The sequence below is a fragment of the Chrysemys picta genome, chromosome 9 (assembly GCF_011386835.1).
Source record: "Chrysemys picta bellii isolate R12L10 chromosome 9, ASM1138683v2, whole genome shotgun sequence".
NCBI classification, from domain to species: Eukaryota; Metazoa; Chordata; order Testudines; family Emydidae; genus Chrysemys; species Chrysemys picta.
Genome location: NC_088799.1, coordinates 58,983,741 through 59,011,295, shown reverse-complemented (window position 1 = coordinate 59,011,295; position 27,555 = coordinate 58,983,741). Strand labels below are relative to the sequence as shown.

The following is a 27,555-nucleotide window of genomic DNA, read 5'->3' as shown; positions in this document are numbered from 1 at the left end:
GGCAGCTCGTAGGGGGTGCGCTCCCCTCTGAGTCAGTTGCCCTGGGCCTCAGTTGGCAGCACCAGGTGAGGATCTGGGGCAGGGTCTCCCTGGGCCCACCTGGCTCTGTGGGGAGCATGTGCTCTATGGGGGTTGCATTGGCCTGTAGCATCCTCAAGCCCCGCATTGGACTCTGCCAAGCTGGGGCCCCACAGCCCATTCCCAGGAGGCGTGGGAACCCAGCTCAGGTTCTTTGCAGCTCGTGACAGAGCAGGGCCCGGTAGGTGCCCTGGCCTTCAGTGCTGGGGACCACGGGTCAGAGCCTGCAGCAGCCATGCTGTCACTTTGAGGGGGTCAGTGATGTAGGGGTGCAGTAGCGATGGGTGTTGGAATGGTCCCTCGCTGCCCCTTCTGGGAGGGACTCAGGCAAGAGCCCCTGTGGGAGCAGAGTTGGTTTACCCATCTCCATCAGCCGGAGAAGGATCTTCAGCCTCAACCACATCCTGTTTAGGGATGAGCCTAGGCGTGAGCCAGTGGCGGGGAGCCGAGCCTGTCCCTCCCTGGCAGTGCCCATGCATGGGCTGTGGAGGAGCAGGCTGATGTGGGTGCTCTGGCACCAGAACCGGGCATGGGTGGGTCATTCAGAAGCTCCCCACTTACCCCATTTGTGCCATGGCACTGGGGGGGCTGTGGGAAGTCCTGGCCCGTGGGGCATCCCCACTCCCTATCCTCCCGGATGGAGCACAGTGGGTGGGGGGAAGCGAGTGAGAGCTGAGCTGCTGTTGTGCTGGAGTCCATTGGCTGGCTTTGGCACCAAGCGTGGGGCGAGTGTGTGGGGCATGGCATGGAGCTGTCCTTGGCATTGCTTGGGGATGGGGGACATTCGGCCTTCTGAGCTGGGTGGGCAGGGTGCTCTTCCTCCCCATAGGGGGCTGGGCCAGTTGGAGATGGTCATTGATGGGATATTAAAAGTTACTACAGAGAACTTTTTCCAGAGGGTCTGGCTAGAGAATCTTGCCTGCATGCTCGGGGTTCAGCTGATTGCCATATTTGGGGTCGGGAAGGCATTTTCCTCCAGGGTAGATTGGCAGAGGCCCTGGAGGTTTTTCGCCTTCCTCCACAGCATGGGGCAGGGGTCGCTTGCTGGGGGATTCTCAGCGATTCGAAGTCTTTAAATCATGATTTGGGGACTTCAACAGCTGAGTCAAGGGAGAGAATTCTTCCAGGAGTGGGTGGGTCAGCTTTTGTGGCCCGCATCATGCGGGAGGTCAGACTAGATGATCATAATGGTCTCTTCTGACCTTAGAGTCTATGAGATCCAGGGCAGGCCAGGGGAACAGAACCGGAGACCAAAACTCAGGCCTCTCACCTGGAGGGGAGTGTGGGGTGACCTGCGGTGGGGGCCGCTGTACCCAGAGAGGCAGTGAAACTGAGCAGGGCACTGGACTCCTGACTCTTTCTGTGTCTGTCACATTGGGTAAGCTCCTCCTTGTGTGTGCCTCAGTTTTCCTTGCTGCAGTGGGGCTAGTGCTACACTCCTGCCTGCCTACGGTGCTTTAAGCCCCTGAGGTGATGGTGCTGTGTCAGGGCTGGCTTCTCCCCCCCACTGTTCCCCTGCACAGCATCCTCTAGTGACGCACATGCACCATGCTGGGGCATGGTAGCTCCTGCCAGGGGCACAGTGGCCTCAGGGCTTGCAGTGGGCGCAGATAATAGTGATAGCATGGTGGTGGTCACTAGAGGTGATGTGCTGGGTGCTGTACAAACGCAGAGAGGAGGCCATCACTGCCCTGCGGGCCTCCAGCCAAAGGACAAAGGTGGGCTGGGAAGGGGGCGCAAGCCAATGCATCTGGGTGAAACCTGGCCCTGCCTGGCTAGTTCTGGGGCTTGTAGCTCAGGTGACGGTTTCCATGGGGGTCATGCTGGGGAGCAAGGGGCGGGGAGAGGAATATAGAGCCGGGCAGAAATTTTCCAGTCAAATTATTGTTGTCACAAGAAGCCTCTGCTGGCCGCAGGGAGGATCGATATTTCGTCCAAAACGACGGCCCCCATTTCCCATGAAAATGGCACCGCAGTGCCTCATGGGAGTTGTAGTTCAGGTCCCTCTGGCTCCCATTCTCTGTGGGTCAGGTGCTCTGGCTAGACTACATTTCCAATGGTGCACTGTGGCAAGGATGTGCCTGTCATGTGCCCACTCCCCTTACCTCAGGGCATCATAGGAGATGTAGTCTGGATGCAGCATGGCCAACCCCAAGTGTTCAAACATCACAAGTCAGCTTCCAAAACAAGGAGATTTAGAATGCAGAGTAAAAGGTGGGCTCTCTTGGTTTGGCTGCTGGTTGCTAAGCATCCAGGCCGGTCTGGCGAGATTTGCCCTGCACTTAGGAGAGCTAGAAGCATAGGGGGTTTTAAAATGAAGGCTGAGATTCTCCCCTTATCAGAGGACTCCAGGTGCTGGGGCTTGACCAAAAGCACCAAATATCGCCGGGCGAAATCATGAGAGTTGGCAACCCTGTGAACTCCAACGCCCACGAGGCACCGCTGGGCATTTGGAATTGCTTTATTTGGGGTTCAGACCCTGTTTGCGAGAAGCTCTAGAGGAACTTGCTGAGCCCCAAGGTCAGGAGGCTGGGCTCTGTCGGCACCGTGGCTGCAGGGACCCTTACGGAGGGATCTGAAGGTGGAGGCGGTAGCAGCTGTTTGAGTTTGATCCAGGAGTTTCCTGGTGCAGAGGGGGCAGCACGGGAGCCAGCACAATGGGATCTGGCAGGCGATCCAGGCTGGGAAAGCTGCTGAAGCCGCAGCAGGGGGTTGCTTGCCCAGAGGAGTGGGGAGAGCTTTGGACTGTCTCCTGACCCCTGATGGTTTGATGCCTGCTCTCCCCTTGTGTTGGGAATGCTCTCAGCTGCTCTGTCCCAGTCTCACCTCCTCTAGCTCCATGCTCCAGGTTTGGACTCCGATTTGTGACCCCCAGCCTCCCACTCTGTGCTGGGCTCCATGCATCTGTTACTGGTGAGATCCAGCATGCCTTTTGTGACTAAGTGGGACTGTTCTTAATGTTTCCTCTGAATACTGTGTGGGTGCCTCAGTTTCCCCTATGCATTTCTTAAGTCTCCAGTGTGCATAAATGGCTGACCATCTGTCTCCTAACAACAAATGGCCGGGGCCCTTCCCTCCTGCAAGGAAATAGCTAAAGGTGAACAAAGAGATCAGGTGACCTCCTGGCCCGGGAAAGAGACAAAGGCCAGAAAGGAAGGGGTTTCAGTTTGGGGCTGGCTGGGGATGGGAAGTGAGGGCAGACAGGGTGGTCTGGCTCGCTGGGCCCCAGAATGGACCTGGCTGAGGGATCCGGTTCTCTGGACCTACAAGCTCTGTTTTAGACCGTGTTTCTATCATCTAATAAATCTCTGTTTTACTGGCTGGCTGGCTGAGAGTCATGTCTGACTGCGAAGTGGGGGTGCATGCAGGACCCTCTGGCTTCCCCAGGACCCCGTCTGGGCGGACTTGCTGTGGGAAGCGCACGGAGGGGCATACGCTGAATGCTCCAAGGGCAGACCCAGGAGGTGAAGCCGTGTGAGCTGCTTGCCCTGAGGACAGTCTGCTCCATGGGAGAGGAGGCTCCCCAAAGTCCTGACTGGCTTTGTGGGGAGCAGTTCCAAAGCATCGCCTGGGGACTCCATGACACCTTTGCTACATTCCTGCTGATGCCATCGCTCTGTGCAGGAAGCCACCGGCCACCTTGCTGCGCCTGTGGACTCGTCCTGCCCAGGGATTCGTACATTGGTTTACTTCAGTGCATGTCTCCCAGCCCCAGGGCAGTCTCCTCCCCAGAGCAGGTGCAGCATGGGCATCCCCTCCGCATATACCCCGACGCTGCCCTGGGCTGGAGGGGTCCCCATGCAGGGGACAGCAGGAGTCCTGCCTCCAAGACATGTGTAGTCATTGGCCTCTCTGTGGAGATGGGCAGCACTGGGAACCAGTCTGTGCCAATGTGGGGGCGGTTTCTGTGCAGTGGCAAGGAGCCAAGGCCCCAGTCCGCGCTGCCCACTGATCAGCAAGCGGGGCTGTCGGGACCAGCACTTTTGGCCACTGATCTAGGCTGGCAATGCCCGGGAGCTGGAATGCCCAGCTCCCCTTGCCCCCAGAGCCCCTTGTCCTACACCCACCATGGGGTGGATGTGCTGATGCCATGGACAGGGTGGCTGGGAGTACTGGACGCTAGGCTGGCATTTCAGCCGCACAATGGGCTCTTGTGCTGCCCCGACACTGCTGGGGAATCTTGCTGCTGGGGAATCTGCAGAGAAAGCGAGAGACATTTTTCAGCTTCCTTTCTTTGCTGTTGAGATGCATGTGACCGGGGTCGGGGAGGGAGGCCACGCCAAGTCCAGCTGGGCTGCTTGGCTCAGTGTGCCTCCACCCCAGCCTGGCCTGTCTTGAACACCTGGGCCCCCTGGGGCAGGAGCCTCCTCTCCCACGACAGATCCCCCAGGGTTGACTCGACGGCCACCCCAGGCCAAGATCCAGCTGTAGCCAGGTTGGTTTTGTGGACCCGGGAGCACCAGACCCTTCAGAGAGTGGTACAAGCGCCCCTGCTGTATAACAGCCTGGTCCCTAGTGCACTGCTTGTGTGTGTGTGTGTGGGGGGGGGGGGGGGCGGGAAACCCGGCTTTCCTGCTTGGGGTTTCCAAGCCCCCAAGCAGGGTTGGGTCAGGGTGGGGGAAGGGGGGGCTCAGCTGTGTCTGGGGACATTGAGCTGGAGAAGGGGCATTGGTGGCTGATCCCGTTTGCAGATAAAGGAGCAGCACTGATGGTGTCGGCAGAGTGCGGGGGGTCCCCATCTGGGACCGCTCCAGGGTGCGGTGTCCTCCCAGCAGGGAAGAGGGTTAAAGCCCTGGGGAACAGGAGTGCCAAGGTGATGAGTGAGGAAGGGGGCATAGTGGGGGATGGGCACAGCTCTGCTCTTTTCCTGCTTGGCAGTGAGGGGGGGAAGGGGTCTGAGCCATGACTGTGCAGTCCCTGGAGGCTGGAGCATGGGCAGTGTGTGCCGTGCTGTGGGCAGGGTCTGTGCCCCCTGCAGGGGCAGCATGTGGAATGTGTGTGTGGGGGGTGTAGCCTGGGCATCCCCCACAGGTAAATGGCTGATCCGGCCAGACTGGGGCATGCAGAGTGAGGGCTGGGATGGGAAGACCTGCCCTGTCTAACCTGCACCGCCTTTGCTGGGGGGGAGGGGGATGTAGTCCTGGGGCGATGCCAGGGTCTGAAGTTGGGCACCGCAGGGGCTGTCTCGAGGCAGACCTGCCATGCCCTGGTCTCCTGGCAGAGCAGTGAGAGCAGGGCTCAGGCACAGGACTGGACCTGCTGCATGATGTGCAGGTCGGCGTTGCCCTCGGTGTGTGCAGCAGACAGTGGCAGGAGCCCTGACAGCCCCTGGGGGAGCAGGAGCACCGCACGGAGCTGATCCCTGGCTAGGACTCAAGGCACCTTCTGGCTTCTCCAGCGTCTTCCAGAATCCCAGCTGTGCTGGTGCAGCACATCAGGAGGGCCAATAGGGTAACACTCGAGGGACAGTGGGTGCCCATGTGCCATGGTTATGGGCACAGGGGCAGTGCCTAGCAGTGCAGGATGGTGCCGTAAGATGGTATGTTGCCACCCAGGCTGCCAGGAGCCATGTGGGGCTGGGCCCAGGGACGAGGGGTTGGAGGGTCCCTGGCATGTTCTGCATGGCTTTTCTCCCAGTGGCTGCGGAAGGCAGTACAAGGCTGTGAACCTGGCGCTTGGGGCCAGGTGGGCCTAGTTCGCTGGCCTCCCAAACGGCCCTAGCATGGGGTTACTCTCTCTGCCAGAGCGAGCTTTGGCGCTGCTAGCAGGCGGAGTCGGGTCAGATCCATAGCTGTGGAATCCCAGCGGCCAGATTGGGGAGCTGCTGTCCTGGGGTGGGAGTGCCATGCGGGGCTGGGCTGCCGTTGCCATGCTGCCAGGCTCTTTGGAGCATGCCCATCTAGCCAAGTATTATGCTGGCCTCATGAGTGGGCACAAAGCCGCCCGCACGCACACTGGTGTTAGGCAGGGGGCTCCATGGCAGCCAGGATGAGTACCCCAGTGTGAGTGAGGGGGCCTAGGAGCCCGGTCTGCCCTGGGGCATGGGGCACGCTGGCTCAGGCTGGCTGCCCCAGGGCGGGAGCCCTGGGCTTTGCTCTGCGGCTGCTTGTTTTTTTTCTGTTTGTGCTGCAATCACTGCATCCATGTTCTCCCCGCCTGGTCTCTATTAACTCTGATTCCCGAGGGCTGGGCGGGGTCGGGCGCTGGCAACCAGGTCCCCCAAGGGCTGTGTGTGGCAGAGTGGGCTGGTTGGGAGGCTTGGGGCTTATGGTGGGGATGGGGCGGGGTGGGGGGGAGAAGTAACGTGAGCATCCACAGCACATTGGGAGGTAGCAGCTCCATGTGGGCGGGGACCCCCATCCACTTCAGGCCACAAGCCAGCTCTGGACAGGCTCCCCGGGGCATGTTGCTGATGGCTGTGGGAGTTCCTACAGCTTCCTCCTCAGCCACTGTTCCTGGCCACTGTTTGATGGGGGCACTGGGCCCTGGTTCTGATCCAGCACAAAAATCCCCATCCCCTAGAAAGCTAGGTTGAGACCCGAGACCCCCGTCGCATCAGCGATCCTCTTTTGAGGCTCTTAGGGGGGTGATTTTCCTTAGTGAATGTTGCCAGCTAGAATCATAGAATATCAGGGTTGGAAGGGACCCCATACGCCTCTGTGCGCGGGCACGTGTGAGCGCAGCGCCCAGCCCATCTGACCGCCCGGTTGTCTTGGCTCTGTGCCTAGATTGAAGATGGGGGTAAGGCAGCCCTGTCCCGCAAGATGCGGCCTGGGGACGAGCTGGTGAACATCAACGGCACCCCACTGTACGGCTCCCGGCAGGAGGCGCTCGTCCTCATCAAAGGCTCCTACCGCACGCTGAAGATGATTGTCAGGAGGTAGGAGAGCGGGACCCTGGCTGGGCCGTCCTAGTCTGGAGAGTGGGTGAATTGTCCTAGAGTCAGCCCCACTGGGGATCCCCAGGCTCTGGGGAGGGTGCCACCCTGTGGGCAGAGAGGAGGTGCAGGAGAATCCAAGTGGCAGCAGTGTGAGGAGGGGTCTCCCTAGCTCCAGAGGTGCTGGGGGGCAGCGAGGGGCTGAGCTGACTGGGCCACGGGTTGGCATGTCTGGGTGCTGCCAGGCCCTGTCTGGAGCAGTCAGGGGAGAGAACAGAGCAGAGGGGTTTCCCTAGCGGCCCCAGACCCCTGACACTCGCTACCAAGAGTTAGGGCTCTGGGCTAGAGGCTGCATCTGGGGCTGGCTGGGAGCTTATGGCCGGTGGGGCTGCCTGGCTCGCTGCCCTGCTGTGCGGTGGGGCCATGGGACCCTGTCTCCCTTCTCTGCCGGCCCCTGCCAGGCCGCTTCACCCAGGGGTTGGGGAGGAGACGCTCTGAGCCGGGCTGTCCCAGCAGGTGAGGGCAGAGGGTTGGGGGCAGGTGTGTGTGTGTGTGTGTGTCTTTCCCATTCACAGAGGGGCAATGAGACGGGGGACCCCTCCCCTGGGCATGGCCCAGTTTGGTTCCACTGGGCTCCCCACAGCAGGCCCAGGCTCCCCTCCTAGCTGGGGGCAGTTCAGGGACCCTCCACAGCCCTGCTCCCCACCCCCAGCCTGTCTCTTCGGAGGCACCTGACCCCCAAACCCAGGGATGGGGAGCAGTGGGGGTCAGACCCCCCCTTCCTCCAGCAGTCAGGTGTGTCTGGCTCCTCTCTGCCCTGAGAGCCCCAGGGCTAATCCCCAGCACCACCTTATCTTCAGACCCCCGGCGCCCTCCCCTGTTTATCTCCCGACTATTTGGGGTGAGTGAGTCTAGCTGCGGGGGGTCTTACTGTCTTGGGCAAGGGTCCGGGGAGCTGGGCAGAGTACCCCGTCCCTGCTGAGCTGACAGCAGGCCCCCTGCCCTGGCCCCCAGGGTGCTGGCAGCAGTGCGAGGACATGGATGGGAGGCCTGGCTGGAGCCACGGCCCTTTGCCCCCTTGGGCCTCTTGATGCCCCTGTCAGGAGGGAGGCAGCCTCGGCTGAGCTCCAGCCGCAAGATCTGGTGCATGGGGGCACAGCTGGGTCTCTGCCGGGGCAACCCCCACAGCTCCCTGCCAGGCCACAGTGGGCTCTGGACTGTGCAGCCCCAGGCAGACCTAAAGCCTTTTGACTGTTTCAGCTGCTCCTGCGATGCCAGATATCCAGGTGATGGGCCCCGGAAGAGGCTGGGCTGGGTGTGGATTCCTGTGTGCTGGAGACCCAGGAAAGGCCCCTGCTCCTGGCTGTAGGGGGCCCTGGCTCAGTAGGGAACCCTCCCTCCTCCCACCCCCTCCAGGCGGGGACTGGGGGGGACGTGGGCCCTGCTGTCCTGTGGTGCTCCCAGCCTGAGCCGCTGCTGCCCTCTGGTGGCTGGAATGTGTCTGTTTTCTGCTGGTGAGAAGTGCCTGGACTCAGGGCATGGGGCAGGGAGACAGCACAGCCTGTTGGCCCCAGAGCCCTAGCCGTGTCTGGCATGGCTCCATGCTGAGCCCCAGACCCTCTCCCCTCCCCAAGGGGGTTACGCCCTGGCACTCCCAGGAGGGGCTGGTTGCCCTGTGGATGACACCGAATCTCTGGCCCGATAGCCACCTCCATCCAGAGCCTTTCCTGTGCACTGCGGCAGCCAGGCTACTTGCTTGGGGAGAGGAGCCCCTGGACTTGGGGCGGCCCATTGGCTTCTCCTGCCAGGGCCAGCACAGCTGGGATCCCCATGCCCCAGCCCTCGAACGCAGGCAGGGAGGTGGCTGCAGAGATGTGACACTGGCCGGGAGGGGATGCCCTGGGGGACCCAAGTTCTCTGAGCACGCTGCCCCCCGCCCCCCCCACCAGAAGGTCTCCCCGATGAGCCCGGATCAGCCTGCAGAACCCAGCGCTCACTGCAGCTGTGGGGCCGCTTGGTGCCAGCGACATGGGCCGGGGGCTCTGCCCGGGGAGTTTCACGTGGGGCTGGGAGATTGGGGAAGGGCAAAATGACCCTGGCCCCAAGCTCTATGCTGAGCTGGCTTTTAAGGCTCCAGCCATGTGTTTCCTGCCCGCAGCCCCCAGCCAGGGCTCCCCTAACCAGCCTGGCCCTGCCGCCCTTCCCAGAACGAGGTTGCAGGGCTGCCCATTCCCCTTGATCTCTTCCCATCTCCACCCCCCGTGACCTCCCTCTTCCCGGGCTCTTCCCACGGCTTCCTGTGTGAGGGTGAGGGCTGGGCTGGGGATGGGGGGGCAAGCCCAGCTGCTTAGGGCAGGGAAGCAGCTGCAGCTGTTGTGGTTTTTTTTGTTGCAATCAGCACTAGCCGTGGAGCGAGCCCCTGGACGGATCCTACAGCCTCCCCCACTCTGCCCAGCCCTGGCTGGGGTCTGCCCGGGACAGGACGCTGGTTGCACCCCAACGTCAGGGCCCGGATGGCCTGCCTGGCCAGGAGGTGACCTGGCTTCTTCATACTGCCACATGGGGCAGCTGTGGCCCCTTGCGGGAGACTTGGCAAAGGCACCCCTGGGCATGCCAGCTGGAGACCCCTTCTCTAGCCCTGCGGCTCTTGGCATTGTGGGAAGTAACTACCAGGGGGAGGAGGGGAGCACTAAGGCCAGGCATAGGCCCTGCTCTCCCCTACAGCTGGAAACGCTCCCTGATCCCCAGGACAGCCCATCTGGGCCGAGAGCCTGCGGGTGCAGGGGTCGTCCCCCTTCCTCCAGGGTGCTAATGACACTTGGGATCTGAGGCCCTCGCGAGGGGCAGGGCAGGGGCCTGTCTGGGAGCCTGCTGGTCCCACTGACTCAGTGTGCCCAACGGGGCTCTGCTGTCCCATTTCCTCCCTGTGGCTGCTCGTGGAGCCAGGAAGCCCTGGGATGCTCTCCAGCCCCAGCCAGCTCCCTCCCTGTTTTCTCTCCCATGTGGCAGCGAATTCCTTGCTGTCCGGAGCTTATCTCCCCTGAACATCGCTTCCTCGCTCCCTTCCTGGCTGCTGCGGGCGCCTGGGAGCAGGTAGACGATTGGCTGCTGGGCCTGGGGGTGGGGCTCTCCGGCCCGGCAAAGAATTCCGGAGAGCACTGGGATCGGGGTCCACAGCCTGTGTGGTGCGGCCAGCAAGCGAGGGCACTGTCTCTGCAGTCTGACATGGCACCCAGGCTCGTGGCTCCACAGCACGGGGGCTTGGGCTGTGCTCCTGCGGGAGGCGTTAGGGGCAGCAGGTCGGCCACGAGGGACACAACGCTCTAGTCTTTGGGGTCACCCAGCCCAGATCTCTCTGGAATCCCCCATCCATGGTGAGTACGGGGCCTTGGGCTGGTGGGGCTCCACTGGCTTCCGGCACTGATGGCCCAGGGGAGCAGCCTGGTTTGCCCTGGAGGGAGCCAGGCCCAGTGGGACAATGGGAAGGATGGATGCCCTGCTCCATGGTTTGTGCCTTGCTGAAGGTGGCAACTTCTGCCAGGAGATGTGGGGCACTGCTTGGGCTCCCCAGCACCTGCAGTGCCGCATCCCCTGCCTGAGCAGAGCATGCCATCCATTTGCTCCTCCGTCCCCAGCACTGCTCGCCCTGCGGGGTTCAGACACCTCTTCTCTGGGGCCCTACATAGCACCTACCCCCTCTCCCACTGGAGTGTGCCTGAATCCTGACAGAGCGTCTGCCTCCTGTGACTCCCACGTTGAGCACTCAGCTCTGCCAGTGCCCCTGACCTGCAGCCCGCTGCTGTCCCAGCCCTGGGCTCCTCTCTACACAGCTCTGCTGGTGCCCCTCACTCCTGACCCACAGCCCCCTGCTAGCCCAGCCCTGGGCTCCTCTCTACACAGCTCTGCCAGTGCCCCTCAGTCCCAACCCATAGGCCCTGCTCTCCCAGCCCCCCCCCCCCCCCCCACAGCTCTGTCAGAGCCCAGGCCCCCTCTCCACCACCCCTCTGTCCCAGTCCTGCCTCCCACAACACAGAAGCAGCTGGTCTTGCCCAGTCATGGGACAGCTTTGTGATGTAGCCAAGCCCCTGAGGTTCCTAATGCTTTTGAAGCCCGTTTCACTCGATGCCAGTTCGGGTGAAGTCAGGGTCTCCAGAAAAGTGGCACGTTCCCCTGCACTGCACCCTGTCCCTCCTGGCCTGGCAGGGGGCTCGTGGCTCCCCCCTGGCCAGCTGCTGAAGTTATCTCTACCTCCCCTCACACTCAGGGTGCAGCCTGCAGGGCTCAGCAAGACTTCTTGTGATTGTGGTGCCGCCTTCGACTGGACACCTCAGCCTTATTCCCCAAGGGCTGCAGCTGGATGAGGGGCTGCCCTCGCAGATCAGACCAAAGGCAACGTCTGGGGCATGCATCTGCTTGGAGATGCTTAGATTGGGTGGCTGTTCCTGGGGGAGCCAGGGGCTCGGGGATAGCACTGGGGTGCCAGGCCAGGTGCCAGCAGGGGCTGTGCTCAGTGCTAGCTAACGGTGCTGGTGCAGGGCTCTGCAGGGACGGGTCAGGGCCATTCCAGTCTGGGCCCCCAGCTCCTGGCACCATGTGGCCTGGCACAGTTTTCTGTGCCCATCCCTCGCTGAGCTGGGCTCCTGCTGCTGGGCTGGGCTGCCACAGAATGGCAGGCTGCAGCTAGGCCCTGCAGGTGTGGTGGCCCTGCTCCCCCAGAGCCGGGGCTGACCGCAGTGTGGTGCTGAGGGATGCTGTGCTGCTGAAGCATCATCTTCCAGAGGAGCCATAAAACCTGGGTTCCGGCCCCCTGGGGTCACTAAGGTCCTGGAGCACTTTAACATCCTGACTTGTCCGTAACCCTGGTGTCCTGGCCACATTCCAGCTCTGGAGCTAGCTTCTGTTAGGACAGGCCATGGTGCAAGGAGTCGTGTCTGAGTGGGTGTTGCTGCACTCCTCCGCAGAGGTGGTTGCTGCGACCCTTGCAGAAGGGGCTTTGAGTGCAAGGGAGCAGCCAGTGTCAGATCATAGAGCCAGGGGACAGCTGGATCGGGGCACTGTGAGTTCTCAGGGGCAGGGACAGGGTGAATCCCACACCCAGCCAGCCAGGGCCCCAGGCCTGACTGGGGTCTCTGCACTGCTGGTGGGGTTGGGGCCCCGTTGCGCTGGGCACTGCCCCAAGGATCTCACCAGCTCTCAAGAGGCCTAGGGGAACCGAGGATGCATCGGCTCTCACTGCAACTGACTTGTCTCCTGGTGCCACAACACCCCAACTCTCTTTCCAGAGAACTGGGATCATGTAGTACAACTGAGCCTGCCCTCTGAGCTTCCTGGGGGTGATTCCGACCCCCATGTGGGGCACCTGCCAGGGGCATGTCTCTCCCCGTAGGAGTGGGCAACTGTGCAGCCCTGCTGTGCTGGCCTGGCACCGACGCTGCGGAGCCCATAAATCCTGGCATTATTGCTGTGCTATCAGCGTGTGGTCCCTGACCCCCACACAACAGCTTCCTCTGCACTTCACACCGGGGCACCACCTGCACATCAGCGATTCCAGGATTGGCGTCCTAAATCTCTCGCCCCTGAGAGCAGGAAGATGGCTTCGCAGAGCCCATTTCTTCCCTGAGGGGCCGGGCTGGCCCTGGTGTGAAACCATTCCCCCCCCCGGCTGCTCCCTCCTGCAGCATTCATCAGCAGCACCGTGCAACCCTGCGCTGGGAACCCGGCTGGTTCCCACTCCCAGCCCTGTTCCTCTTGTGTCAGTTTCCCCTCACTCTGGTTCATTGCAGTTGTACCCTGCTGGACCCTGGTTTCTGTTCAGTCCAGCCTGGGCTGCGGGGCTTGTGCTGAGCCAGGGTGTGATGCTGCCGTGTAGGGCTCTGGGGCACTGAGCGGTTCCAAGGCTCTGCTCAGAGCCCCCCCCCCCCCCCCTGCCCCTTCCCAGACCCTGGGAAGGGGGATTAAAGCCAATTCAGCCAATGCACAGTTCATGCTGACTCTGCTGCCACCTGCCAACCTGGCTCCTTCCTCCCATGCCACTTCATTCCCCAGGCCTCCCCCCCCCCCCCCCCCCATGCTATTGGGACACTCAGGCTGGGGCAGCGGTAACGTGCCATCACAGGGAGTCCCTTGGCCTGGCTCAGGGAGCCTGGGGTCGAGTCCCATCATTGGCCTGTGAGTACGGTGCGGGACCCTGTACTGCTGGTGGGGAGCCTGTGTGTGCAGCCAGGCCCAGTTAAAATGCACCGGTTTGCTCTGTGCGGGCAGGGTGCTGCCAGTCAGGGTGCTCCTGGGGGTGGCAGTTTGGCTACCTACCCTGGTAGCCCAGTGGCAGTCAGAGGGCTCCCAGTCTCCCTATGGGATCGTCCAAGGTTGTGAATTACTGGGGGGGCTTGCCTGAGTTCTGCCCCACTCCATCCAGACCAAGCCAGCAGCAGAGCCAGGCCTGGGCTAGTGCTACGTGGAGGTGGCTGGGATCTTTATTTAGGGCCCTGCCCTGGCTTCCTGGCATGAGCCCAACTTTCCAAGTTGTCCTACCTATTGGAGCGATGCCCAGAGAGGGTGGGGGTGGGGCTGCCTGGCTAATCCCCAGCACTCAGCCAGTGTGAGTCAGGCCCCCAGAAATCATGAGACTGGCTTAAAATTCAGGCGTTAGACCTGAAGCTGGTTCCTTCATCTCCTGGTGTCTGAGCCTGGTGGGGCCCCTTTGCCAGCTCTTCTCCCCAGCCACCAGGGCTAGAAATCTGCTTTTTAAAAATCCCACACCAAGGGCCTAACATAATCCCATGACTCCGGGAGCTGGGGCTTGAGGATACCCCAAGCTTTGGGGTACTGTGGTGGAAAGGGAGGGTGCAGTGCATGGGGAGGGTGGGGACTGAAATCCTCATCACCCAAAGTGTGTGGAGGTGAGCATTTAGCCCCATAGCGCTGGCCCCTCTGCCTATTGGAATGTCGTGGGGGGAAGGGGTCCCCGGATTGCTTCAGTCGGTGGGGGCAGATCCCTGCTCCCTGCCCCTGCTGGCAGAGAGGCAGGAGTGGGGAGTGCCGTGAGGGGCAGCCCAGAGAAAGGGTTTCCATGCCAGTCCATGCCCTTGGTGGTTTCATCCTCCTGGTGGAAGGCACCTGCTCCCCACCCCTGAGTGCCAGCAGCTCCCAGCCCTTCGCTCAGAGGAGCATAGGATGCCATTCTCTGGGCTGGGCAGGCACGGCGGGGGGGAGATGGCCCTCCAAAACCCCAGTGAGCTAATGGGGAACTCCTCTGGGATGTCCCCTCTGTCCTGCTAAGGGAGCCTCCCTGCGGGAGATGGGATGGGAAGCTCTCCAGGAAGTGAGCTAAGCCCAGTGCCTCAGCCCGGTTTCCTCTCCATTCTCGGCTTTGTGCTGCTCTTGGCAGGAGGAACGTGCCCGTCATCAGGCCCCACTCCTGGCACCTGGCCAAGCTCTCCGAGGTCCGGACCGAGGCTGCCACCATGCACTGTCCCTCTGATGCCTTCAGCTTGTCTTGGCACTCAGGATGTGACTCCAGGTGAGTCCCACAGCAGCTGGGGTGTAGCCCAGTGTGTGCCACCGGCTCTGCCCCACCTGGACTCGCTGCCCTGGGGCACTCGAGAGCCCTCTGGGTGGAGGAGCCTGGGCTCTAAAATGCCCCCTTCCTGGAGCAACCCATCCCCAATCTGGCTGCTCCCCAACCCCGGAACCCCTGCCTTGGGCTGCCTCTGGGCCTCCAGCGCCAAGCTGGGGCCCAGCAATGGCCACTTGGTTGTCAGCCAGGCATTGGTGGCCCCGGGTTGGCTGAGGCTGATTTTGAGCCTGGGCTCATTTGTCTTCCCCGGCGGACTGCAGAGGGCAGAGTTAAGGCCAGCCATGCTTCCCGGAGCTGCTCGGGTGCAATTCCTGGCCCTTGGGACAATGTAACCCACCCGTCACCGTGTCTTTAGCCCTTCAGTTCCCTGACTGATCTCTGCCTTAGTGTTCTCTGTGCCTGGGCTGTGGGGAAAGCAGCCTTGTCCTGCTGGGACACAGAGGGCTTGGACCAGAGGGCCACATGGCCTCTCTGACGTGTCGTTAGCCGGCTCTCCAGAGTGCACTTTATCCCAGCACGAGTGCATGTCTCACCCTGGAATTTTCCGTCTTGGGCTGGGTTGTCTCCAAGCCCAGCACATTGTTCCCTTCGCTGGTCCGGCTGGCTGCTGCCCCACCTCCCACTGGGGCCCTCTGGCACTACCGCAGGGCCCCCTCGGCCTGTTCCGATGGGAGGAGCTGCCCCACTCCATGACTGAGTCTCCCTCTCTTCCCTGGGGATGGTATCCCTTTTTTCCAGCTTTGGTTTGTTCTGCCGAGCTCCGATTCCTGGGAAGGAAGGGTGGCAGGCCAGAGCCGGCTGCGTTGCGAGCATGGAGCTAACAAATTCCAGTCCTCTTGGCCAAATGAGGGGCAGTGAATGCTAGATTGCCCCCGGTCCCAGAGGACAGGCGAGAACACATTGCAGGCCCAGCAGGGGCCCCTCCCCCCCCCAGGCCAAATCCTGCCCTTGCTTACATGCAGCCATTCTGGCCGTGACACCCCCCCCCCCACCCCACCCCATCACCTCTGAATAGGAACTAGCATCCTGGGGCTGGGCAAAGGGACAGTGAGACAAGTGGAGCTGGGATTGACAGCTCACCTCTCCGGGGAGCATCTGGCTCTGCCCGCCACTGAATCCACTGGACAGGGAGATCCCCTGATGCACCCAGCCCCTGCCCAGGGTGGGGCCAGGACAAGGCTGGGACTAACTGTCCCCAGCGGGGGCAGGTGGGAGGCCCCACCCCTTGTTGCACTAGTTCTTGCCCTGGTGCCGCCTGGGCCCCCTGTGCAATGCCCACAGGGGAGCGATTCCTTCCTCACCATAGCAGGGGAGCTGCCCCGGAGCTTGCCAGTGTTGTGTGAGCTTGCAGAGCTGGGGTGTTTGAGGGGTGCACTGGGCCGAGGAACATCTGGTCTGTACTGGCCTGTGAATGGCACCGCGTGACACAGGCCGGGTTGGCTCTGCCCATGGCACTGGGGCGGGCGGGGGGGGGAGGGTCTTGCCCGGTGCCGCTCACACTTGCTGTCTCTCTCTCCAGTGACCTGTCCCTGCAGTGGGTCCAGCTGTCTCGCCATTGCAGCACGGAGAAGAGCAGCTCCATTGGAAGCATGGAGAGCCTGGACCCGCCCGGCCAGACCTACTACGAGGGCAGCCTCTCGCCTGTGGACCAGAGCATGTACCAGAACAAGCGGGACTCTGCCTACAGCTCCTTCTCAGCCAGTTCCAACGCCTCGGACTATGCCCTGTCCCTGCGCCCCGAGGAGACCTCCTCCACAGACTCCATCCTCCAGGGCCTGGGCCCCAGCCAAGCCCACGAGGGGCGCTACTTGCAGACGGGTAGTGAGGGGGCAGATGTCTCCCACCAGCTGTGTGGGCGCCTGGCACCCAACTCCAGGCCCTCCTCATGCCCCCATGAAAGCAACCTGTCGGGCTCTGCCAAATCAGGCGCCCCTCCCCAGCCCCCTGTCAGGAGGGACAGCCTCCGGGCCTCCAACCCCCAGCCAGCTGGCACTGAGCGACGCCGGGCCTCCGCCCCTGCTGATGCCCTGCACCTCCCGGGCAGATGGACCTCGGACACCTCGCTGTGCCTGCGAGACAAGGAGCCCAAGGGAGTGGGAAGCCACCCGAAGGAGCACCTGTCTGCCGACCAGTACTACATGCTGAGCTCCCACCTGGACAGACGCCAGCCCAGCATGGAGCAGCTGTTAGGGGAGAGCACAGACCATCCCCAGGGGGCTGCCCATGGGCAGTGCCAGGACAACGGTGCCCACGAAGGACAGCCAGGTGCCAATGGTGACCCGCCCCTGTCTCCTCAGAAGGGGCACCGGCACAGTGCCCCTGAGCAGCTGCTTGAATCCCAGCTGCACTCCCTGAATGTAGCCATGGGCAGCAGATGCTGGGACACCCAGCTGCAGGACGGGCACCAATGGACCGTGAACCCGCTGCACTTGGAGCAGCCGGGACTCGGCCAGCAGACAGAGGATGCCAAAGAGCAGCCGTGCAGGGATCCGGCCGCGGGCCCAGACCAGGCTGATGACCATGCCACACAAGCCCAGCACTCCCCTGACCGGGCCCAGGACTCCTGCCACAGCCAGGGGCCGTACAGGTGTTACCCAGAGCTGGAGAGATCCTGCAGCACCCCCGGCGACTCAGCCATGCCACAGCAGCCTGCTGGCCTGACCCCTGCGTGCAGCTCCGAGGCGCTGGTGGAGGAGGGGAAGGAGTCCGGGGAGAGCAGGCCGAGCACCAGGAAATCAGGCCCTTCCCATCAGCGATCAGCCCAGCTGCGGCGCCGGAGTGAGCGCTTCGCCACCAACCTGCGCAACGAGATCCAGAGGAGGAAGGCCCAGCTGCAGAAGAGCAAGGGCTCTGCAGCTCTGCTGTGTGGGGAGGAGCCAGTGGAGGAGACGGACGAACCGTGCGAGAGCCCCCCCAGTCCCTCAGCCCCGCCACAGGGCAGGCTGCCTAGCTCAGGGGACAGGAGCTCTGTCAGCGTGACACGAGCCAGAGCCAAGTGCCTGAGCCCCAGGCCGGGCGCAGCGCCTGCTGGGGAACATGGCAGGAGCCCCAGCCGCCCAGCCAACAGGAGCACCCCCACTCCCCAGCCTGCACGGAAAGGCCCCAGCACCCCTGCTCCTGACAGGGAGAAGCAGAGGGCTCTGGGGACTCGGGGCCGGTGGCGGTGGTCTCCGGAGCACAAGCTGCAGCGGGCCCTGAGCCCTGGGGAGGCGTATGCCAAGGGGCCGGAGGCACCCGCCTCCCCGCTGCGCCTGGCAGAGGATGCCGTCCTGCTGCCCTTCGCTGACCGGAGGAAGTTCTTTGAGGAGACCAGCAGGTGCGTGGCACGCCTCCCCACCCGGCACAGCAAACCCCCCAGCTTCCAGCCAAAGGCAGCTGAGCCGCATACCTTTCAGCCACCTGGCGCTGAATGTCAGGAGCTGCGGCGCCGTTCCGTGGACCAGTCCTACCCGCCCCTGTCGCCGGGGCGGCAGAATCTCCCCACCTATGCCGAGTGCTGCCTGGAGCCGCCTGTGTGCTACACCGGCCTCCCGCGGCATGGCGAGTTCGAGTACCTGCGGCCCTTTGCCCGGGCCTGTGCCGGGACGGCCCCGGTGCTCCGCGAGCCCTGCCTCTACTGCTCCGGCAACATGTGCCCTGCACTGCTGCAGAGGAACATGCAGCCCAGCCATCACGGCTACCGCTGCCACACGCATCCCTGGGTGCCGCGGTGTTCCGACTGCTGCTGCTCTGTTCCCCACAAGGCCCTGGAGGAGAGCGAACCCTGGCCTGGGAGGAAGGTGTTCCCACCGGTAAGAGATCCTCCCTGCAAGCTGCCCCCGATGCCAGGTGGGCAGGCCCAGTGGCTGAGCCTGGCCCGGCTGAGTACCAGCTTGTGGAGAGGTGCAGGGGGGAGGCTGTCAGAGGGATCGATCTGTCTGTCTGTCCCTGGGGATGGGGAGCAAACCCTGCTTAAACACCAGGAGCTGCTGCCTCCTTCACCCTGCCTCACCCTGAGCCCTTTGCCCCATGCCAGCCACTGGCACCAGGAGGCACCAGTCCCCTCCCAGGCTGTTTGAAGCTGTGTGTGTGTGTGTGGGGGGGGTGTCAGAGCAGGGTGTGTGGGGAACAGGGTTGGGGGCAGAGTTCCTGGGAGGTGGCAGGGCACAGGGTAAATTGTGTATTGCATGGATGCGTTTGATCCCCAGTGGTTCCCCAGCTCAGGGAAGGGGTTCTGCCCGTGCCTGTATGTCTGTTTGGCATATGCCTGGTTTGTGTGGGAGGAATCATGTACCCCTTGCCTGAGACCTGCCCACCTCTGCCAAGACAGTGACTGGCATCCCCTGCCATCTGTATTGAACTCAACCTTCTCCAGAAACGTGCCATGGGTACCCCCCTACCCCCTGCCATACATGCCCCTGCCAGGCCTGGAGCAGCCAGCTGGTGTCCCTCTGGCACCCCTCAGTGCTGCTGCTACACTGGTAGAGAGGGGAGGGTGAGGAGTCAGGCTCCTGGCCAGCAGAGTCCTAGCTGTGGGCTGGGGAAGCGGGGGCCCAGGGAGGGCAGCGGTGGGTCTGAGCCAGGGCAGGATGAGACTCTGCTGTGGCCATGGGGCTGTGAGCGGAAAATAGCCCCTGACCTGCCCCCGTCCATCCTGCTCCTGGGATGTGAGGGGTGGGGAGCGGGGGGAGGTGGAGAGCACCAGTGGGAGGGGCGGGCAGCTCATCCTGGCCATCTCACTCCTCTGATTTTTCTTTGCAGGAATTTCCTCTGGAGGAGTGGGAGCCTGGGGCGATAAACAGGAAGGGCAGCCAGTCAGTGAGGTAAGGGCCGTGGCGGTGGGAGGAGGAGGGGACAGGTTCCTACTTGGCTTTGATATGGGGCCAGGGTGGGGGGTCACTGATAAAATGGCCGGCCAGCCAGCGAAGGGGGTGGAGGCTGCCTGTGACGGATCTCATGGAGAGCCCCGTGCACCCCAGATGGGGTCCCCAGCACTCAGCTCACCCAGACGCTTTGCTGGGATGCTGCCACTTCCAGGTGGACACCACAGCAGACGTGGCTTCCAGGCCCACAGATCCTCCCTGGATCTCCAGCTGGTGGCTCGGGTGGGGCTGTGGCCCTGCCCTGCAGTACCTGCTCGGTTGGGCTATGTGGGGGGCTGCTCTCATTACCCAGCCCAGGCTCCTACCTACTCCCCCCTCTGGGGCGCTGCTGCTGGGGGAGAGGGGTCCTTCCTGGCCAGTGGGGATCAGCTGTGGTGGTTCAAGGCTTTGAAGGTGGACAAGGATGTGAGAGCCCTGAGAAAGAAGCCCCAGAAAGTGCCGGGGTCCTGAGTTAGCAGCCCAGGCAGGAGAAGAGGCTGTGGGTACCATGTGCTGCAGGCAGTGGTGGGGACTGCACAAGGAGTGGGGGTGTCTCCCAGCATGTTTTAGCTGTGCTGGAGCAGGGGCCATCCCCTATGGCTCTGGTGTCAGGGCCCCAGCTGTGGGGAGCAGGTCGAGCCGAGCCTGGCGTGGAAGGGACATAGTCCGAGTGCAGGCTGGGGGCCAGGCCAGGAGCAGCAGCCCGTGCTAGTGCCATGTTGTAGGAGCAGGTTGAACTCAGGTTGTTGAGTCGCACCAGTCTGGAGCCAAGTGAGACGGCTGAAGCAGGGTCAGTGGAGCTGAGGCTGGGCGAGAGGCTGGGCCAGGAACTGGGAGCTAGGCAAGGGACCAGGAGTGCACAGCATGGTTTGTTAGCAGCAGCAAGCCAGGGATCCGCCCAGCTACACTGACAGCCTCAAGGTGTTTTTTCTTAAGCAGCGTGCCTGGGCCAATCCAGAGCACAGGAGGCTCCAGCAGCCAGTGCCTCCCTGCACAGGCAGCCAGTGGGGCTTGCACTGTGGGACTCAGAGGAAGCTGTTTCCTGCTTTGCTGGAGCTGGGAGGTGGCAGGGTGGACACCGCAGCAGACCTGGCTTCCAGGCTCACAGATCCTCCAGCTGGCCCGTGGCAGTGATGGTGCCCGGGGAGTCGCTCTGCATGCAGTGCTACGGGCCAGGGCACAGGGTTGGCCCCTGGGTCGTGCTGCTGCCTCTCGCATGAACCCAACAACAAAGCTCTGGGCATATGGCTAGAGAAACCTGCAGCCTCGCTGCCAGCTCCGAAAGGCCTTTTTTAACCCCTGGCCCAGCCGTCAGCCCAGAGGAGCCAGGAGGAGTCCATGTCTCCATACACACACATTCACAATCCATAGGATCACAAGAAAGAGTCTAACTAGGGCCTCTCTGTTTCACTGTCTGGGACAGGCAGGCAGCTGGTTGTTGGGGCTTCCCAGGGTGCTGCTGCTGCAAGAAGCCTTGGGTTTCTGTTGCCAGGATTCCCTGCCAGGATAGCCGTTCAGTACAGTTCTGGCTGTGGTGATTTGTGGTAAGCTTCCACCCATCAAGGAGGTGCCTGAAGTGCTGTTTCCAGGCAGATGAGCACCAGTAAATCCCCACACTGAGCACATGAAGGCTGCACAGCCGAGCAGGGAAACACTGCAAAAGTTGTCATCTCAGGCCAAGATTTTCAAAAGGGCAATCCACAGCTTAGTCCCCCAAATCCTATCGAGGTGCCTGGGCCCAGATCCCCAGAGGTACTTAGGCCCCTAACTCCCATTGACATCAGTGAGAGTTAGGTACCAAAATATCTGTGAGGACCTGGGCCCTGAATAACGGCTGATTTTCAGGAGTGCAGAGCACTAATCTGCTCCGGTAGCCTGGGTTCTGAAGGGCCTCCCAGGTACCCCTGCAAGGCAGATGATAGACTGTAATCCAGAGAGGCTGGCTAAAATCAGCCCTGGTATTGAAGAGTTAGATTGTCCTTAGGGATTTAGGAGCAGGAGTCCCACTGAAAGTCTTGTGAAGATCCAGCCTTGGTGCCGAACTCCGGAGGGGCTGAGGTTTAGGCATCTGTTGGTTAAAATCTTGTCCTAAATTTCCCAGATCTGATTTTGTTTTGGAAGCAAAATCCCAAATGCTCCACAGGCACTGTGGAAAGCCAAGCTAAGGCAAAGCAAAGAGCCTGTCCTCTGCCCTGTGCCTCCCCCCATGCAGACCCTGCTAAGAGCCGAGGGCCAGGGCTGAGCCTTTCAAGTCATTTTCAACAGTTTGAAAGTAATGATGAAACACGCCTGGTCAGCGCTGGCCATGAGCAAGGTCGTGGCCAGCCTAGCTCGCCTTGCAGCATTTCTCACACAGGCACGCCTTGGGGCCCCGCAGATCTGCCTTAGTCGAACACAAGGCACTGGGCTTGGTCCAGGGGAGCTGGCTGGAGATCTATAGGGGTCCGGCTAGGTGATCTTACAGGCCCTTCTGGCCCCTCCACACTGAGCTGTGTTTGGTGCAGCACGTGGCATGGCGGGTCAGTCCCTACCCTGGGGTAGCCAGTTCTCTGTTGTATGCAGTGGACTAAGGAGAGGGGGGCAGGTTAGTGAGTGCATCTGAGAGGTGGCCATGCCGTGGGTTCGGAATTAGACTGCGGGAGGGGTCTGGGCTGTGACTGGAGGCAAAGGGTAAGACGATGCAGCACATTCCCAGAGGCGGGGTCAGCGGAGGAGGCTCAAAGGGCTAGGCAGGCTATCCAGGGAACAGGAGCCACATGCCAGGCGAGTCCGCTGTGCTCTGGGGGCATTTCCGATGGCCCTGCTCTGCCCGAGATTTGGGCTGATACTCACACTAAGGCTGGTACTAGAGTGGCACTGTTGTATTGGGAGAAAGTGCCTTGTTCAGGTACAGCTGTTCTGCTTCCTGGGTGGAACCAGCCGGTGTGGGGTAAGCACATTTACAGCTGTGACTGCGGGGCTGGGTTACCTAGACAGGAATTGGTCAGGTTTGTGTGTGGCCAAGGCCTCAGTGGGGAAGATGGCTGGGGTGAGGATACCAGGCTGCGTGACAGGGGAGACCAGCACAGGAGTTCAGAGTCCCTTTGCCTCTCCGTTTCTAGGCTTTCCCAGGTAAGGTGACCAGATGTCCCGATTTTATAGGGACAGTCCCGATTTTTGGGTCTTTTTCTTATATAGTCTCCTATTACCCCCCACCCCTGTCCCGATTTTTCACATTTGCTGTCTGGTCACCCTATTCCCAGGTGTGCCCTGCTGGTGTCCCCTCCTTGCTACAGTCCCGGGCTTGCCACTACCTTTCCTGGAAGGGTTAGTTTTTTTCTCTCTCCAGCTCTGCCTGCTTGTCTCCATGTGCCCCAGCAAAGCAGGTGTTTGATCTGGCTCCGGCAGGATTTGGATTTGTGCACAAGCTGGGGGTTGAAGGGCGTTAGTGCCAGATGCCCATTGACAGGGCCCTTCCAGAAGCCCAGCCAAAGCACACTAGAGAGTGGGGCTGGGTGTTGTATGTTACGCTGCATGGTCAGTGGGCCCGCTTTCTGCCTTGTTCAGTCAGGGATTTTCTAAGGCTGGTCCGAGCCCTGGTGATCTCAGCCCCGACCCTTGGGGATTCCCTGCCCCTAGCGTTCATTTTGAACTTGCCCCTCATTCCAAGAGCAGCCAGATGCGGACACGCCTGTTCCCAAGGCAGCCAGCAGGATGCAGCAGGGCAGTTCCAGAGGAAACAAGCCAGTTATTTTAGCAGCTCCCAGGCGAGCAGGGAACGGAGCAGAAGGCGGGGGAGGGCCCGGAGGGATGCCATCACCACTCTGCACTGAGAGGAGGATCTGCCAATAGCTAAAACAGGGGTCTCAAACACACGGGGTGATTTTCTGCAGCCCGTGAGCCCCTCGCAGCCCCCCCGTCCTCTCCTAGTGTTTACCAGAGCGACGGCTGGACATGCACCGGGAGCAGGGCAGGCTCCCTACCTGCCAGCCCTGCCCTGCGCAGCTCCAGGAAGAAGCTGGAACATGGGGAAGGGGGGGGCGAAGGGGCTGTGTGTGGCTGTTACTTTAGGCAGCGCCCCCAGCAGCTCCCATTGGCCAGGAACGGGGATCCGCGGCCAATGGCAGCTGCTGGAGGCAGTGCCTCAAGCAACAGAAACACACAGCCCCTCCGCCCCCCCTTCCCCACGTTCCAACCTCTTGCGGGGGCAGGGCAGGCAGGGAGCCTGCCCTGCCCCCGGTACGCGCCGGGCCAGATCCTGCCCCCTGAACCCCTCCTGCAGCCGAACCCTCTGCCCTGAGCCCTCTGCTGCACCCTGCACCACAACCCCCTGTCCTGAACCCCCTGCCTCACCCCACACGCCTCCTGCACCCTGACCCCCTGCCCTGAGCCCCCTGCTGCACCCTGCACTCCTCTTGCACCCCAACCCCCTGCCCTGAGCCCCCTGCCGCACCCTGCACCCTGACCCCTTGCTGTACCCCTCACCCCTCCTGCACCCCACACCCCAACTCCCTGCCCTGAGTCCCCACCACACCCCACACCCCTCCTGCACCCCCTGGGGGCAGGGAGGGAGCAGAGTTGGGGTGGGGATTTCAGGGAAGGGGTGGGGTTGGAATGGGGGCAGGGAAGGGGTGGGAAGGGGCGGGGTCTCAGGGAAGGGGTGGAGTGGGGGCGGGGCCGAGGGCAGTGTGAGGGGGGGAGGTGTCAGTAATGCGCCCCTAGGGGTAATGTACTAGTCCTCATGTGGCCGTCATGGTCATTTGAGTTTGAGACCCCTGAGCTAGAATGTGGGATTGAGGCGTGGCCAGGGGAGCAGGGACTGTCCACTCTCAGTCCTTGGGAGCTGGGAACGTGACATGCTGCGCAGAGATGCTGAGAATTGCGTGTCTAGCCTTCCATGGAAGGATTTTCCATGGGGTATCATAGGGATCATCGTCAGCGCGGTGGGAGGGGAGGCAGAGGAAGGACTGCTCAGTGGTGGGGGTCTAGGACTCTAGAAATCCAAGCTCAGCTCCTTTCCCCATCCATGCCTTGGGGAGAACAGCCTCCCTTCCCCCACCAGGGGCATGAGACGGCCATTCCATTGCAGATGGGGGGCCCAGACACTACGCGTGGAGTCGGATAAGTACCTTAGCGAGCGGCCAGCACTCTGGGTGCTGGCTGCCTGGGGCTGGGAACTGCCCCAGGGCTGGGCTTGCCACAGCAGCGGGGAATTGGCTCATAGAGAAGGGGTTTCTCTCTGACACCTGGCTGCTGGCTCCTGTGGAAGCGGGCTGGGATTGAATGGGTTTCGGGGGCATCTGCCCCCAATGTTTTCCCCAGTGAGCTGGTGCACTACAAGATCGGCTTCCAGAGGGAGGATCCCTTCCAGCCCTGCTTGGAGAGCTCCGAGCAAACGTGGCCTCCGTGCTACCGGGCCGCATCCTTTCTCGACCTCTCTTGGGACTGCGAGCGGCGCGCACCAGAGAACCCCAGTGAGTCACTCCACCGCCCGCTCCGGGGCAGGGCCTTCTCCGAGAGCCACCTCAACATGAAACCGCCCAGCACCCGGGGCCAGGAGATGAGAGACGCCCCCTTAGCCAAGCTAGATGAGATCCACCCGATGCTTCCGTGTCCGGCCAGAAAGAAAGGGCCGCCTCCTCCCCGGCCCCCACCCCCTAACTGGGAGAAGTACAGAACTCGCCGGGCCTCCCACCACCACCTGTACCCACTGGAGCCTGCTGGGCCTGGCTCAGCCTTGCTGGTGGTGCCCCTGGAACAGCCTCACCACCAAGGCGGTGGCAGCGTGGAGACCGCAAGGCAGCGCTCCCAGAGCCTTCCCCTGGACAAGCTCCCTGGGGACTCTGTCAAGCCCGTGGCCATCTCACAGCCTCGAATGCCTGGCATCCTCCTGCAGGAATCCCTGGACACCGGGCACCTGCCAGAGCAGGGGAGCAACCACTACTACTGCCACGTCTCGCCTCGGGAGCCGCTGGCACTGGACATGGGCACCAGGGACACTCCCAGGCAAGTACCCCTGGTCCCCCTGGCCCCAATGGCATGGTCCATGGCCCTGTCACCGCCCTCTCACCCAATAGCGGGGCCCATGGCCCCACTTCCCCCTTGCCCTGATGGCGGGGCCCATGGCCCCGTCACTGCCCCCTCGCCCCTGAGGGGCCTCACTCACCTCAGTACCATGATCTGTTCCCTCTCAAGACTGCCGCTGGATGCTGCCCCCGATCCCTGGTGTTGTAATGGGCTCCTGGCGTGCATCCTGTTCTGAGCCTATGTCACTCTCTGCTGAGGAGAAACCCCGTCCTTGCTGGGAGTCGCTGGCTGGGGGGCTGTGCCAAGGGCTGGAGTGCTTTGGTGCGCATTGGCCACATGTAAGGCAGGCTGCTGAGCTGGCAAGGCCTTGCACCATCCACCACCCCTGAGCTAAAGTGAGCGAGAGACCGATGGCCCTTGGGGCCAGCTTAGGCCCTTCTGTGGGGTCACTCCATGCAGCTCGGGGGCCGAGCTCAGCACCAGCACCCCCTCTCCCCTCCAGCGCAGGAGCGAGGCTGGCATCCCTGCTCTGCTTGGCAGCAGGTTGGCTGACCAGGACAGGATGGTCAGCCTGGGATGTCCCTTGGATGCTGATTCCCACAGCACCAGAGGTGAGTAGGGACTGAGGAATGGCCCCCCTTTGCCCACCCCCATTCGGCTCTCATGTCTCTTACCCCGTGTGTGTGTGGGGTGGGGGGTTCCCTTTCCCATGAGCGCTGTCTCTCTGGGGTGACTTTGGACTGACTGTTCGTCCTGCTGATTCCCTGGCCCATGGCCCATCATGGCTCACAAGAGCCTGGAGCAAAGAGCTGTTGGCCCAGGCTGTCCATGTCCAGAGGCGGGGAGGGGTGGGGGGTGGGTGGGTGGATCCCCTGGTGGGCCTGGCCTGATGGCAGGGGCGCCCAGAAAGGCCAGAGAAGAAGGGCCATGTCCCGAGGTGTGTTTTCCTCTGCTTGTTTGGTACTTCAGCAGTAACGAGCGTGGCCCTCCCCATCTCTGTGGGAGGAATCCTTGGAAGCGTCTCAGCCCCCCACCGAAGGGGCAGATGTTGGACCTTTAGCTCTGAGATCCCTTCTCCCAAGTGCATGTTGGATGTCTAAGTCCAAGGGGCTCTTTAACCAAAAATCCCAGCAAGGCATGTCAAGCAAAATGTCCCATCTGCCTGGTCCCCATGGCCCTGGATGCTGGCAAGGGAGGGTGGGACCTGATTGGGATGGGCTGAGCTCGCAGGGAGAAATGCTCCCTTCTGCCTCCCCCGACATTGACCGAACCCTTTGAAAGCCAGGCCGGGTGCGATTGCCTTTTTGCCCCCCCGCGAACATGCTGTTCTCCAGCACACACTCTTTTCAAGCTTGTGGCACAGCCCCGAGCCAAGGCTGCTCCCAGAGTCCAGCCGGCCCGGAGTCGCCCCCTGAGGCAGAGGGGTTCCGGCTCCCCAGGGGGTGTCCCCCAGTACCCCAAGGGCTGGAAGCTCTGGGCGCTGCTACACTACTTAGGCTCCCTACTAACACCTTTCCTCTGGGATTGTGTTTACAGGCCAGATGGGCCCTCAGAGGAGAGGGTGAAGGAGACACCGCGGTGGGATATGGGCAGGTCTGTAAAGGATGAACAATACCAAGTGATTAGCTGGGGCCAGGAGCGCCCGCGGCCCAGCCCCCCCTGCCTGGGTAAGTGGTACTTCCCTGTGAATTCCCGTGGCATGGGCCCATGTGGCAGACATGGCCGCTCACTCCCTGCCTCCTCCTGCAGCCCCCGAGAAGGTGGAGTTGGCCCAGGAGAGCGCAGAGGTGGAGAGCTGCCGGCTGGGCAGGCAGCCGCCCTGCCGCATGACCTCAGAGGAGCTGATGCGAGACGTGGCGGGCAGGGATCGCTCCCTGGCAGGTGTGCTGAGCCCATCCTCTGGCATGGTGACAGCCGCCGAGGTCATGGGAGAGCTCTTCTCGGCGGGGGACTGCCACTCGTGGAAGGACCATTACGAGCAGGACTGGCGGCTGGAGAAGCAGAGTGAGGCTGAAGCTCAGGAAAGGTAGGAGGCGTCTTGGCTATTCCTGGGTGGGGCCGGATGCTGATGTGTAAATAGCTCGTGGGTGCTGGTGCAACCACTGGGGCATTAGGAGGTGTCACATGTTCTGTGCACGTTCCTTCTGGGTGGCTGCCGGGCCCCAAGCAATCACAGC

At 62.2% G+C, this 27,555-nt stretch overlaps 1 protein-coding gene across 7 annotated transcripts in view; it reads left to right on the top strand.

Moving 5' to 3' along the window:
• The window catches only part of SHROOM4 (shroom family member 4), a 57,933-nt gene that overhangs the window by 20,063 nt on the left and 10,315 nt on the right, over positions 1 to 27,555 (top strand). For 6 of the 7 annotated variants that reach the window (XR_006176518.2, XM_024111576.3, XM_042858733.2 and 3 more), the window contains exons 2-8: positions 6,807 to 6,958; positions 14,343 to 14,474; positions 16,051 to 18,322; positions 19,272 to 19,333; positions 24,674 to 25,357; positions 26,915 to 27,045; positions 27,128 to 27,404. Coding sequence is in view for 6 of the 7 variants with exons in the window: in XM_005279169.5 (XP_005279226.2) it covers positions 6,807 to 6,958; positions 14,343 to 14,474; positions 16,051 to 18,322; positions 19,272 to 19,333; positions 24,674 to 25,357; positions 26,915 to 27,045; positions 27,128 to 27,404 (3,710 nt within the window). In the remaining variant the exon portion in view is untranslated. Of the gene's footprint in view, positions 1 to 6,806; positions 10,330 to 14,342; positions 14,475 to 16,050; positions 18,323 to 19,271; positions 19,334 to 24,673; positions 25,358 to 26,914; positions 27,046 to 27,127; positions 27,405 to 27,555 lie in introns of those variants that run through there. The other variant, XM_005279170.5, reaches the window with a different exon arrangement.